We start from the raw sequence: 13,668 nt of genomic DNA on the forward strand, positions 1-13,668 counted from the left end.
AGCTATTAGAAATGCAACTAATACGTATTAAGGGAAAGATGAGATCTGTTTAAAGATTGTATGATTGGCACTGTCGAATCATAGAAACTGAATGTTGTGTTTGTGGCTTCAGGGGTTTAGAGAATATTTTAACAAAGTCAATATCTAAAGAGGAATTATACTTTACCAATCAATGTCCTTATATTGTAGAAATATGTGCAATAGAGTAGGATATTTTTGAAATGATGTCAGTGGAGATGTCGCACTGAACGAGACTGAATAGATACACTGGGCACTGAAGATGACTGAATGGATTAGTCCATTAACTAGCAAAGGAGGTGAATCAAGATGATCGTTGAATCAGAGTGAAATCTGGAATTGCAATGATTACAGGATTTTTAATCTTTTCTTGAAGAGGAAGCGTGGAAACCTGAGTCATCATGTGTCACCTTATGGTAAATCTCACAATACAATTTTAAACCACTGTTTACGTATCAATAAAATACTGCTTTCTTTGTGCTCTAGCCACATCATCTATATCAGTTAAAGTGTCGTATGGTCCGGTAACAGCCAGTGAGAAATTTCAGGTGTCTTTGATTCTCATCAGTCAGTGGAATGCTTTAATAAAATGGCATTAAATATAATGTTTTAAAATCCTGTGTGACTTTTTCAGTTTGAAAAGGGACTCTCCACCCCAAAATCCCAAACTCATTTTCCCCATTAAGCTATTCATCCATTTTGATTGTCTTTGGTCCTTGGTTTCAATTTGAGAGAAAAAAAAAAAAAAAGTTTATTTAGAAACATTCATATTCAGGTTTTTTCTCTAAAATTCAGCCTTTAATTTTCCTTTTTAAATTCCTTTTAAAAATGTACATTGGAATGATATTTAAATGTGCAACATGTACAATTTTCATGTGAACAGTGCCGAGCTCAGCCACAGCAACGCGTTATGACCTTGTAGCAAAACGAAACCACGTTCAAATGTTACGATCCCCTTCACAGATCCGAACACACCCTCTGTGCCTTGAACTTGTGTGTGAGCAGCCTTCGGTGTGGCAGTGAATAACTGTCCATTTCTCAAATTGGTCCATGCTTCTGCAGAGTCTCCTTCCAAGTGAAATCTGAAGTTCCACAGTCACATCTCCACCGTCAGTTTGGCAGAGCACATCGCCTCCCCCAGCTTGTTACCGGCCCTGCACACATAAACCCCAGAGTCAGAAGGCTCCAGATCAGCCAGGACCAGAGAGCAGATCCCGTCTTCGTGCTGCTCCATGGTCACTCTGGACGATCCAGACACCGGCTTCTCGTTCCGAAGCCACTTCACCTTCGGCTGTGGGTAGCCTGGGATCGAGATAAGACATTACAGAGTCAAGAACGTAAAATAATGATCAAATATACACCAAGTGTTCAATAATGTTCTGCAGTTCTTTAAAGGACAAATGGCTGTTCTATGTTTAAAGGAGTAGTTTGACATTTTGGGAAATATCCTCAGTTGCTTTCTTTCTAAGAGTAAGTGGTGAAAACCAAGAGCACTAAAGTAGAGTCTGTAACCTTCATGCAGTGTGGCAATAAAAAGAAACAAACTGGGTTAACAGGTTGCCAAAGATAACAGGACTTCCTGTAACCACCATGAGGTTGCCACACAAGACACAACATGACGGTTCAACAGTTCAACACAACAATGAGCTCAAAGATGAAGAAACGCTCCACAGAACTGATAATTGACTGGTTTCCTCCCTAAAAGCAATCCCTTTCAAAAACATGAGAAATTCGCTGCACAGTTGGGAGACAATATGGAATCTATGACTTTGGGGGGGGGCATCGCATCACAGATCCGTCACCCTACCATTGACAAGGCAAGTTAGCTGAGCGGTCGCTCCTTTGCGAAGGGTGGCATCCTTCAGGGCCTGCTGGAAGCGGGGTTCGCTCTGGAGCTGCTTATCCAGCGACTGGATGGCCTCCTCTGCCTGTTGGCTCCACCCTGGCTCTGGATGAGAGGGAAGCGCGATGACGAATAAAACAGAAAAACGAGGCTTTTGCTGATCACAAAAGGGTAAACTTGAAGTGACAATCGGAAAACTGTGAGTCATCTGCCATATGTATGTGGCTCCGGGACATGGGAGGGCATCACGTGTGTGTGTGTGTGTGTGTGTGTGTGTGTGTGTGTGTGTGTGTGTGTGTGTGTGCGGTCTTTTTATCTGTCATACCCTCTGAGGAGCTGCCAGGAGAGTCTGGCCTGTTAGAGAGGTTAGCCATCCGCTGGAGGGCCAGAACAGCCTTGCCAGTTTTCTGGAAGTTTAAAGGACAAATAGCTGTGGATGACAAACTACACTCACAACCAGGCTTTAGGTCTATACAGGACAATGGACTGAAAGGTCATCATAAAGGAAGCGCTGATAAGAAAAACGGTATATCTGTCTGATGCAAGGCAGGCAGTCAGTTTTTTCCAGCCGCGTTACCTTCCACTTGCGCTTGGCCAGAAAGCGCCTCATCTTCCCCTTATTGAGGGACTTGGTGGCTCTGCGGGTCAGAGGGGTGAACGAGGCCATCCATGGGTGGGCGAGGGACTCGGTACATGACAATCTGCATCTGGGGTGCGAGAAATGGTTTATTATTTCTCACGGTTTATCATTTTACAAAAGACACGGAAATCAAGTAATTCAGTCCAAGTCCCAAGGGATCTTCTGTTTATTATTTTACAGTCTGCTATATATTGTAAATGAGGTCTCTACCTCAATGCATTTCTGAGCTTAAGTTAATGTACGTATGTATGATTGAATTAAATGATGCTTCCAGCAGTCTCCTGGCCTCACTGCGATTATCCGCTGCATACATAAAGACCCAGACTCTCCCTGACTCACATTCAGAGCCGGGTTAATGGTTTGGCACCATGCAAATTTACTCCAAATGGCTGTAAATGTCACAAGGAATATGGTGCTCATAACGCTGCAGGGAACCCATTTCCACTTTTGTCTACTCTTGTAGCCGTTTTCTCGTAGCTTGAAACTTTTTAAAACTGCGTCACAAGGAGAGACTTGAATCCAGCAGTTTGTGGGTTAGGCAACCAATTTCCAGGATTTGCAACAATCATTCAAGGAGGGAGGAGTGAAAGAAAACAAGACCAACCTCCTGTCTTTCTTCAGCAGGGAGCTGATGAAGTCTTTAGCGTGATCAGAGATGTCCTCAAAGCTCTCCTGGTCGAACTCATAGCGGGCGGCAGTCACAAGACTTAGAGTCTCAGCGTCACTGTTCCCCTGGAAGGGGGATTCTCCACTGAGCCTGGGACAACATAACAATGAATGACACTCATGCACAGACTCATGCAGTGCTGGAGTGTCATTTTCTGCTACTTTATACTTCATCCCGATGACATTTTGTAGGCAAATATTGTACATTTTACTCCACAACATTTCTTTGATTACCTACTTTGCAGATTTCATGCGGCATCAGTGGCAAAACAGCACATTTTCAAATTAAGTTTAAAGAACTGATTAATATATATTCATAATTCAACTTTACTTTTCATTCTTATAATTTCAGTACATTTAATATCAGACTTTCACAAAAGCACTATTCTACCAAAGTAATATTTTAACCCAGTATCTTTAGTTCTACAGCACTGGCCTCATGCAAGTTTCCTCCCTACAGCACATCCTCATCTTCATTGTTCACGCACATTAACAAGGGAAATATTATTTTTAAATGTTAACCCCAGGGTAAATTAACATTACATTGTCTTGAGTTAATTAAGCCCTTGAATGACTGCGCCACTGAACACCATTAGAGTTGCAGCATTAACATGGAGGGCTGTAGCATCAGATCAGCGCCAGGAGATGGCGACAAATCTGCATTTGTAGAATCAATTGGGAAGATTTGACATTTTATACTGTATAGGTCAGACTTGCATCACTGACATAATACAAGTTTTAATATATTAATTTTACTTTTAGCTATTGTCACATGACTTTGCCTTTATATGCACAATTGACAAATACTTTACATATACTCTCTTTTTTTTTTTTTTTAAATGGAAGTTTTATTAAAAGTCCCACATCCTCAGTTTCACTCTTTCTCTAAGTATATGTTCCTTTTGCAAGTGGTGGAACAAGTATTTAGATTTTTAGCAACACTGCAACATAAAAAGTATTTGTTATCGTTAACTTGTATTGTTTTTATCCCTCCATGTTCCATTTTCTTTTGTATAGCACTCTGTAGCTTCAAGAGAAGTGCTATAAATGCCTCAAACTTGCACCTGTGAGTGAATGCACTGCACTTACTGTGGCTGTGGTTCAAACCACCACAGCTTCCGTTCGACTTACAGGATGAAGCAGATGACTCCGATGCTCCACATGTCCGTCTCCAGGCCCACGGGCTCAAAGCTGATCACCTCGGGGGCCACGAACTCAGGTGTGCCGTGCATCACCATCAGAGGCGTGCCCTCCTCTGAGAAAGGAATGGGGACGAGTGTGAGAAGCGCACTCAGAAATTCAAAAACTGTCAGCCTGAATGCTTTTGTTTGTGTTTAGTCTATTTACAGATGGCTCGAGTCATCTCTAAATAGACCACCCAGTGTAGTGCTGCTGCGTCTGGAGCATCACCAAATTATCCGCCTGAACTGGCTTCAAAAAAGGATTTGCGTTATTGAGTTGACGATATTTAAGGAGTTTTTTAAATTACGTAACAGGCACTGCAGACATCAAGGAATTTAGAGATGACACTCCTTGATGTTGTCTCTGGTTATTTTTGGCACGTGTTAAGACGAATAATCCTGCATCGACCTTGTTGTGTTTGTGGGAAATAAAATAGGGTAAGCTCCTACTGTGAGGATGGCAAAATACTAAAAATATAAATGCAAAGTTTTATCAGCTATTCTCTGGGCTGGACGCTGCACAAAGTTCATGGCACCGAGTTTGGCTGCATAGCTCCGACTGACGCCTTATAAGGACTCTTGGGTCTCCCTGTGTTATGACTTTTTTGCCAGAATGCAAACAGGAAATGTCCTTCATCAGCAAACACCCAGCGTGATTTATTCAGTGCCCCTAGTGAGAAACAACAAAGTTGTTAAAAAAATAAAAATAGGTCCCTGTGAGATTATTATGGGACAGTCCCACAAGCTCACCCAGTTTACTCGCCAGGCCAAAGTCGATGATCTTGATCCGTGTACCGGTCGTGTCCACACAGACGATGTTCTCTGGCTTGAGGTCCAGGTGGACGATGTTCTGCCTGTGAACGTACTGCATGCCCTCCAGGATCTGCATCATGTAGCGGGCGCTGGTGAGCTCCGTGTGCTCGAAGTTGTCATCCACAATGCGTTCGAAGAGCTCCCCGCCCGCAATACTGAGCAGAAGAAACAAGAGAAACCAACACTTAGCCACAGTGACGAAGATGAGTCACTCAAAGACTGTGCACAGGTACAATTTCAAGATAGTTTTCCATTTGATTCAGCCCTGCAGGTTCATTTTGTGACTCTCTGGAGGGGTCCCAGACACCTCAGTTGGGAACCACTGGGAGTAGTTCGAACTACTAACTCCACCTTAACCAGCCCCAACGGTGCCTACGCTACTTACATTGCGCACTGATGCATCACCATGTTACAGCTGCATTGCCATATTAGTACTTTTACTAATAAAAAACAACAATACTTACCCTTACACTGACGGAAAGTTAAGTTTCGTAGCGCACCAAACATTCCTGGAGTGTTGCAGCATTTTCCCAAACTGAAGAAGATGGGGACTACATAAAGCATGTCTGGCATAATCCAAGACGTTATTTTCAAAACTTGCTTCATAAAAAGGGTGTAAATGTTTTTAAATCAATTTGGGATCTTTTGGGAGACTTGGATTGGACCAGAAACAACTCCCCATCTAATTAAGTTGTTCAGGAAAACGCTGTGACACCGTTTTGCTGAGAAGTTTCAAAAATGTTTTGTTAACTAAGAAACTGTATCCGACTGTCCATCCGCATGTGGGCAATAGGGTGAACTACCCCTTTAAGTAAAAGACTTAAATAATTCTTGCACTGTTGGTAGCTCTGGTATCCATATGTTTAGAAGTATTTCCCATATGGTTTGCTTGTATTTAATGGTTTCAGTGGTTTCAGTTAAGGTCAGGTTTGTCTTTTTGTAATAGTCGCATGACAACTCCTAAAAATGAAACCACGTGTAAGTTTCCATCTACAGCAGCCACTACTGAAACTAAGTCACAGATACACAATGATTTATCAGATCAAAGTCACTTTTCTACTCCACTGTCACTTACTATTCCATGACCATGACCAACTCCGAGCGTGTGTCATAGGCAGCCAGAATCTGAACCAGCTTGGGGTGGTGAAGACTGTTCATCAGTTCAATTTCCTTGCGGGCCGCCTCCCTGTCCTTGGAGGTCCGGGCTCGGTAGAACTTCCCGGCACACTCCTGGCCCGTCTCTTTGTGGGACAAACGGAACACCTGGCCAAACTTCCCACTGGAAATATAACGCGTTAGGATCTCAATTTCATTTTCTGGAAGTCAATTTGCATGAGAATGATCATCTGAGCCAAGCGTCTCATCCATCTGTCTGTTCAAACTTTGTTTCAAAGACAAAAAAGCATCCTCGCTTACACTCCCAGCTTCTCGTGCAGAATGTAGTGGTCCTTGACCTTGTGTTTGGTGTCGACGGTCACTGTGACGTACGAGTCTGTCTCTTCCTCCTCCCTCTTCTTCTTCTTCTCCTCTTTAGACACACACATAAAAAAAATGACAAACACATCCCTCCTTGCACAAAAACATCAAATCCTCTTCTCAAACATTTTAAAAAACACATACTCGCAGTGGCCATCTTGATGCACTCGGACTCTTGGCTCGGTTCGCTGGCCCCTGCCGAGTTGTAGGCTCTGACACGGAAGCGGTACTGCCCCTGAGGCTCCAGGCCGGAGCGGACGTGGTAGGATGTGCTCTTACAACGGCTCGCTACCTCGGTCCAGCTCCCGGGCTTGTCCAGGCACTCTTGTTTGACCTCCAAGACGTAGCCCAGCACAGCCGTGCCCCCGTCGTAGCTGGGGCCCGTCCAGGAGAGGACCAGGGACTGCGTGGACAGCTGGGAAACAACAGGTTGGGATGCAGGTGGGTCGGGGCGGTCTGAGGAGAAAGTGAAGAACACAATATTTGGAGCATTTTCTATTCATAGTTTTGTATCACGGTCCCAAACTGCCACCAAATCGCAACCGTGTTACTTGATAATAATCCACAGAGCTAGTTGTTTCATGTAGTAAACTATTTTCTTTCTAGCTAACTAAGCTAACCAAGCTAGCTAATGTTACAGCTCAGACATTGTTGTGACTCCTTTCACATTGGAAATATTTGCCTTTTGAATCAGACTACACCTAGAAGGAGCCTACTCCTACCCATGGAGGAGAGACTAGCTAACTAAGCTAACTTAGCTTGCTAGCGTTATATACAGCGGAAAATGCAAACATTAATGGCATCCTTCTTAGCCGAGCTGCGATGATTAATGACATCACTTGGAGTGTCACAGGCCAACATTTCTATGACTGATATCTCCAAAACTTGGCAACCCACGCCAAAAACATCTAGAGCAATTCATATCACTACAGGTAAGAGGAAAAAAGTAGCATTTTTTAATCTTGGTGTGAACTTTTCCTTTAATGGACAGCAAATGCCACTGTCACTCAATGCAGATGTGTGGACCAAAGCCATTCTCACCTATGACACTGAGGGAGACTGTATGCTGGGCAGAGCCTTGTCTGTTTCGGACGACAAGACAGTACGAGCCTGCGTCGGCCGGACAGGCCTGAGAGATCTCCACACTGCTGTGTGTCTCACTACTGCTGACGGACAACCTCAGCCCACCTGCCACCACCTGAAGAGGAGGCACACACCAAGACTTTTATACTGGCACCGAAGATCAGAGTGAGAGCATGAAGTGACAGACCCAACAGCCACCGGGGCTCTAACCGTACCTTGTCTTTGTTGAAAATCCAGCAGCAGGCCACAGGAGCTGAGCTGCTCCTGAACTCACAGTGCAGCCGGGCCTGCTCTCCTACTCGGACCTCCACCTGCTCTGGCGGGCCTATAAACTCCACAGGAGGTCCTGAGGAGAAGCAGTTTGCTTGTGTCAATAAAACATGAATGAAGTTCATTCATTCTTTTTTACTTTCGTGGTTGACACGCTATGGCAACTCACCTTTTCTAGCAGGGACTTTTGCTTGAAGGTCTGTGGAGGCCGAGCAAGGAGGTGGACATACAGGTGCGGGTGCTACGACAGGCAGATTTAAAAGGTACACAGCCAATCACAAGTCAGCATCAGTCAAGTTTGGTCGCAGTGGCACTGCAATCACCACACTTTTGGATGCAAAGGTAGTTTTTGAACACCACTTAAAGAGACACTATGTAGTTTTGTACAATATTATGAGATAAAAATGCAACTCAGAAATATTTAGGTTAAATGAATAAACAAGCTGTGAATCTACAAAGGTGGCAGGGTCCGCCACATCTAGACAAAGTAAAACTATGAAATTGTGCTTGTCCTTGTGAATCAGTGCATTTTCATGAACTGAATAAGATGCCTATACTCATGCTTTTTCTTCCTCTCAGCCCTCTATTATCAGCACCTGACTGTTAATGTGCATTATTTCTGCAGTAGTATTTATTGAAAGAAGAAAGATAAAAGGGAAGTAGGTTTTTTGGGCGTGTAACAACACAAAGGCTTCGTAGAAAGAAAGTCTAACAAAAGTCTGTAATCTACCTTTGTTGTCCTCTTTATGTTGGCTTTTCTCTTCGGAAGCTGAAGACAATTGGACGTTTTCAGGTGACGCAGCCCTGAGCGTGACCTCACCATACGGCTCATGGTTGCTTGTTCCAGGGATTTTCTTTCTTGCTGTTCCGTTGAAGTGAAAATGCATTTACTGAGCAGATATCAATTTAACATGGTTCGTATTGTTCTTGATGTCTGTGGACTTTTGTAACTGGACACTCCTGCATTACCTTTGATATGTAACACAGCACTGCTCGACTGCTTCCCAGCGCTATTCTCAGCTGTGCAGGTAAACGTCCCGGCGTCTCCAGGTGAACACTGAGTCACCACCAGGCTGGCAACACCATTTTTGAAGGCCGTATTACTTGAACGCACCGTCTCACCTGAAGGACATAAACACAAATTTTAACTGTAGCTGGAAATGATCAAAATCCTTCTAAATACAGAATACTGAGTCTGGAAACCCCAGTAACCAAAGCAGCATGACATCTACTATGTAAATGTAATAGAGTAAAAAAGTACAAACTTTGCGTCCAAAGTGCAGTGTAGAGGAAGTATAAAGCACAGTCCTTGAGTAAGTGTACTTAGTTACAGTCCATCTCTGATGTTAAAAATATCCCTTGGTTGATAACAAATGTACTGAAGTATCAAAGGTAATTTCCTTGTTTTGTGTGTATACTGTGGCTCATTTTGTCATCAGATATTCAGCATTTTCCCAGTTATGTGGGTTTTGCCAGTTGCTGATTAAATACATTTATTTAAAAATGCACCACTTTTTCTCTGTTGCAGTGTGTAATCTGAAAAGTAGTTAGTAACTAAAGTCATAGAATAATTGTAGTGGAGTAAATAATACAATAAGTTGAAGTATAAAGCAGCAGAGAATGAAAATACTCCATTAAATTATAACTACCTCAAACTTCTACTTGTGTAAATGTACTGTAGTTACATTTCATCATTGTAAGCCCCGACGTATGAGTGTTAGAACATATGCCAGCATCATTTCCTCGCTCATGATGGATTTAGTTTGAAGGTACGGTAATCTCAGTAGAAGTCGTTTACCATTGTGTTGCCAGGAAACGCTCAGAGGCCGACTTCCTGTGATAACACCTTGAAATGTGGCATCACTTCCTTCACACACCGTACAGTCACTGAGCGGCTGTTTGAAGTGAGGCCTTTCCTCCGCCTGGACGGGTGTCAGTGTTGGCCTGGAGTCTTAACAGAGACGAGAAGTTGTGGACAATGGGGCTCGAACCACCAATGAAAACAGCTGTGGGTGCTTTTTCCCTTGCTGGAATGTCCCAGCAGGGTTGGTTGTGGGGGCGGAATTCCATTAGTTTGTGTGCATTTGGAGGGTTGGGGGGTGGGGGGTTGATGTTGTGTCATTCCTGTGTACTTTGAGCGCCAGAGGGCATTTCTTGACTACAGCGTTTTCACAGCAACTACAAAACAACACAAGCTATAACAAGCTTGTCATTTACAGAAAGCACTAACTGTAGTCGCAAACTAGCCTGTGGGGAGTTTACTAGATCATACACAACAGGTTCCAGTATTCCTGGTTTTTCTGATGTACCTTTGCAATGTCTCATGCAATTTTTTCTCAGGCTAGAAAAGGTCAAATTCAAACACAAAGTGCTTACAGGTGCTGCAATAGGCTGACACTCGGTACGGGACGTACCTTTGGTATATAAATGTTACGAAATCCTTCCAGACATGCTACAATATTAAAGCTGCTACCAGGAAAATTCATTTAGCGCGAACTCTGGCGCCCCCTGTGGACAATATCAGTATGAGCACCACCTCCTCCTGTTGGAATGATCGGGCTGGAGAGCAGCTAAGAACACACCACAAGCAGCTGAGAGGATGGGCCACCAGGCTGAAGAACAGCAACAACACACCAAGGAGGGGACAGTAAAAGTTGTATCCTGTTGCAACTTATTCTGTCATGCATTTTAGAACTACGTATGACTGGAAATATTTCACAGGAGTTAAATTACACTGGATGAAGGAGTCTGAGGAGGGATATGAAGTTTGCAGCAGAGTTGTCCTCTGCAAAGTAACCTCGGAGAGAGTCGAACAAGGCGGCAGCAAAGAATCATGTCGCCATGACCTAGCACAAAGGAAAAGCCTATTTGACGGCAACGTAGTAGTTGGTTGGGCTTTTTTTAGGCAGCCGAAATACAATACTTGCAGCTGGTTTGGTTTACAGTGGTACAATGCCCCGCTTCCTGCCAGAGAGACGACGGTCATCTAGTGCAGTTAATACGCTGACTGGGTATAAGTCACTCACACAACCCTGCATCAGAGGACCCGAACTGTCCCTTTAAATGAAGCCCAAAAAATGCACAGTCATCCAAGGTCCATGTTTTGTCTGACAGTTATTAAAATGGCATTACATTTTTCCATGTTTGGAGCATTAGATGTGGTGTCTCATTATTAGCTAGTGAGGGTAAAATAGCATTTATTTTATTATATATGTTGGATCTGATGTTTTGCATTTGATTTGTAATTGGATGATCTTGTAAAATAGTGACTAATAATGTATAAAGATCTCTTATTTGGTTTCTAATTAGAGTATAATTTGCACTGATAATCTTGTTTGCTGATATAGGTCACACAGAGGCATCAATATTACACTGGATGTGTTTCATGTCCACCAAAAGTTCATTGCAGTGCATCTAAACCAAGTGTACACATCATGAGTTCCCTGTGCTCGTTAAGTCTTTACCTGTTGTGGATGAGACTCCAAGTTTCTTGTTTCCCATCAGCGTCCTGTTAGTGGGATCCAGTCCATCCTCCCTCTGCCTCTCCACACAGAGAGGTTTGGCTCGAGGCTTGAGATTCAACCGGAAAGTAGACACAAACGTTTTTGACTTCCTACCATCCTTCTCCATCCTTGAGTAGAAATGACAACCAGACAGAAGCTGGGCTCCAAAAAGTCACTCATCAGCTGGGCCTCCTCCTCGCCTGCTTCGTCTCTTTGTTGTGGTGTGCCTCAGCACGTAGAGTGAAGGGTTGAGTTGTCACCCCGTCTCTGTTCACATATCCTGTGAGATGCTGACAGGAGGAGCCTCTGCTCTCAGACCGCCGTCAGAAATCAGAGCCCACCTCTCGGCCCCGACGGTACACAGGAAACAGCCAGTATTATCGAAAGGCCAATTAAAAACACACATGTCCAGCCCCCGCTGTCCACTCTGCACTGAGAACAGAGTGCAGAAAAACACATGTGGCAGGAGACAAAAGAGATAGTGACACAGGGTGGGGAAAAAAATGTGTGGGCGAGACAAAACATCCAAGCTGAAGAGAAACAGAGAGGTGGACTGTGAAAGAGAAAGAAAAACCAAAGAGGTATTAAAAGCGCATTTTACCTTCATAGACACCTCTTCTCCTTCTGTCAGATTATTTTTCCCATGTTTACCACCTGTGAACACCTTTTCCCTGAAAAAGACTGAGCAAACTGAGGGCGGGGCCACTCAGTCAGTGTCACGCAGGAATCAAGCAGAGCCTGTAGGGCAGCTTTCTGTGAGCTTCTCTGCCACCGGCAACATGCAGACGAATCACTGAAGCGGCTCCGTGGACTTCCTGGGGTTGACTTTCCTTGAATGAAAGTGGAGAAGAGGGGCCAAACCGCAAACGGTAACCCTCCGCTTGTAAATGAGGTTAATTTAAATGAGGTTAATTTAAATTCTATTGACATCGCGGTGGGAGGATCAGCTGGTTGGGTGTGTCCATGAGGTGTGCTCTCGCTCACCCTTTTGTTGAACAGTTCACTCCAGACGGCTTTTCTCTCAGCTGATGGGACATTACGGCGTTCTTTCTCTTGCAAACTGCTCTGAAAAGCAATTTCACTGGAGGTCTGAGAAAGCGTCTCGGGCTCGAGGTTATGTTTTTGCCCGTGTCTGCTTGCCGCTTGGTTGGTTTGTCAGCAGGGTAACATAAACACTACCGAGCACATTTCCCCGAAACTTTGATGGAGGATGCGTCTCGGCCCAGAATAGACCCCGGTAACTTTTGGTGCAAATAGAGGGAAAGATTCAGGAGTTTCTTTGTGCTCTTTGATATTGGATTAGGCTTGATTAAGATTTAGAGGAAGGAGGGGGGAAAAGCGCTACTGAGTGCCATTCTCGTTTTTAATCCTCCAGTGGATTGTCACAACCCATTGCTCACTTCTTCTGTTTTACAGTCTGTTTTTCATAATCTTCATAGGTTCCGATATGTTCTTGCTGATTATCTTGTGCAGCCTGTCTTTACTCCAGGTCACCACACTGGAGAGGATGTTGACGATGTCTCAGCCTGCTCACTTGTCCTCCTTCATCCACAAATCTAACTGTATCAGATGATCTGTCACTGACACGTATACTCTGGGAGTTTAATCTTACTCAAATCGAGGATCTAAAGACAGAGGATGTCGTTGTTTGTACAGATTTCGCGAGACCGAGGCAATGTGATTGTTATGTTTGGCTACACAAATAAAATTGAGTTGACTGTTTATGCAACGTCCAAGTACAGAGGCGCTGCACGGTCCCTCTCTCAGCGTGGTGCAAAATACCACATCAGAGAAAAAGATTTTAAAGCTAGTTTTTTAGCTCATATAAGATATGTTGAAATCAAAGAGAAATACATGGTGCTTGTGGCTAATTGCTCAAGAGAACGGAGGCGAAAATAGTCCAAGGCTGAAGGTCTGCTGAGGTGCAGGTCGCTTGATTTCTCACAGTAAGTTAAAAAAATGTAACATGTCACTTCATTGCAGTCATCTATAACCCACCATGCACTTCAACCACCAGGAAGCAAGCTGCCCTTTAACTGCAGCACCTTGAGTGGATAGCAGGTTGAGTGCCAGCAGTTCACCCTCATGTGGCACAAATAGACCACAGAGTGGAGGCACACCCAGACACACCTGCCTGTAATCACAGCTCGCACTCAAAGCAACAATGTGTAACTT

General features: G+C 43.9%; 1 protein-coding gene across 3 annotated transcripts; it reads right to left on the bottom strand.

The window, feature by feature from the left end:
* Positions 1 to 681: 681 nt before the first annotated feature.
* Positions 682 to 11,635, bottom strand: LOC119009847 (myosin light chain kinase, smooth muscle-like). 3 transcript variants are annotated; one of them, XM_037081525.1, is made up of 17 exons: positions 11,455 to 11,635; positions 9,789 to 9,941; positions 8,960 to 9,112; positions 8,721 to 8,852; positions 8,160 to 8,231; positions 7,936 to 8,066; positions 7,679 to 7,835; positions 6,782 to 7,093; positions 6,578 to 6,689; positions 6,237 to 6,440; positions 5,099 to 5,316; positions 4,299 to 4,422; positions 3,106 to 3,258; positions 2,439 to 2,568; positions 2,187 to 2,268; positions 1,826 to 1,966; positions 682 to 1,320 (listed from the first exon to the last, which is right to left on the bottom strand). In XM_037081525.1, exons 1-17 carry the CDS (start codon positions 11,618 to 11,620, stop codon positions 1,115 to 1,117), a joined length of 2,646 nt encoding a protein of 881 aa, XP_036937420.1. In that variant the 5' UTR covers positions 11,621 to 11,635; the 3' UTR covers positions 682 to 1,114. The 3 variants fall into 3 exon arrangements, with proteins under 3 accessions (XP_036937420.1, XP_036937423.1, XP_036937424.1); XM_037081528.1 differs by lacking the exon at positions 9,789 to 9,941 and having other exon boundaries at positions 1,115 to 1,320; XM_037081529.1 differs by lacking the exons at positions 682 to 1,320; positions 1,826 to 1,966 and having other exon boundaries at positions 2,187 to 2,291.
* Between the last annotated feature and the right edge of the window lie 2,033 nt (positions 11,636 to 13,668).

The sequence above is a fragment of the Acanthopagrus latus genome, chromosome 20, assembly GCF_904848185.1.
Source record: "Acanthopagrus latus isolate v.2019 chromosome 20, fAcaLat1.1, whole genome shotgun sequence".
NCBI classification, from domain to species: domain Eukaryota; kingdom Metazoa; phylum Chordata; class Actinopteri; order Spariformes; family Sparidae; genus Acanthopagrus; species Acanthopagrus latus.

What these genes read in the sequence shown, in the direction of transcription:
- LOC119009847 (XM_037081525.1), bottom strand. Translation starts at nt 11,620, where the DNA reads ATGGAGAAGGATGGTAGGAAGTCAAAAACGTTTGTGTCTACTTTCCGG. An exon ending in TGGAGTCTCATCCACAACAG is followed by an intron (nt 9,942 to 11,454) that starts GTAAAGACTTAA and finishes GTCTCTGTTAAG; the next exon opens with ACTCCAGGCCAACACTGACA. An exon ending in GGAGTCATCTGCTTCATCCT is followed by an intron (nt 3,259 to 4,298) that starts GTAAGTCGAACG and finishes ATGTTGTCCCAG; the next exon opens with GCTCAGTGGAGAATCCCCCT.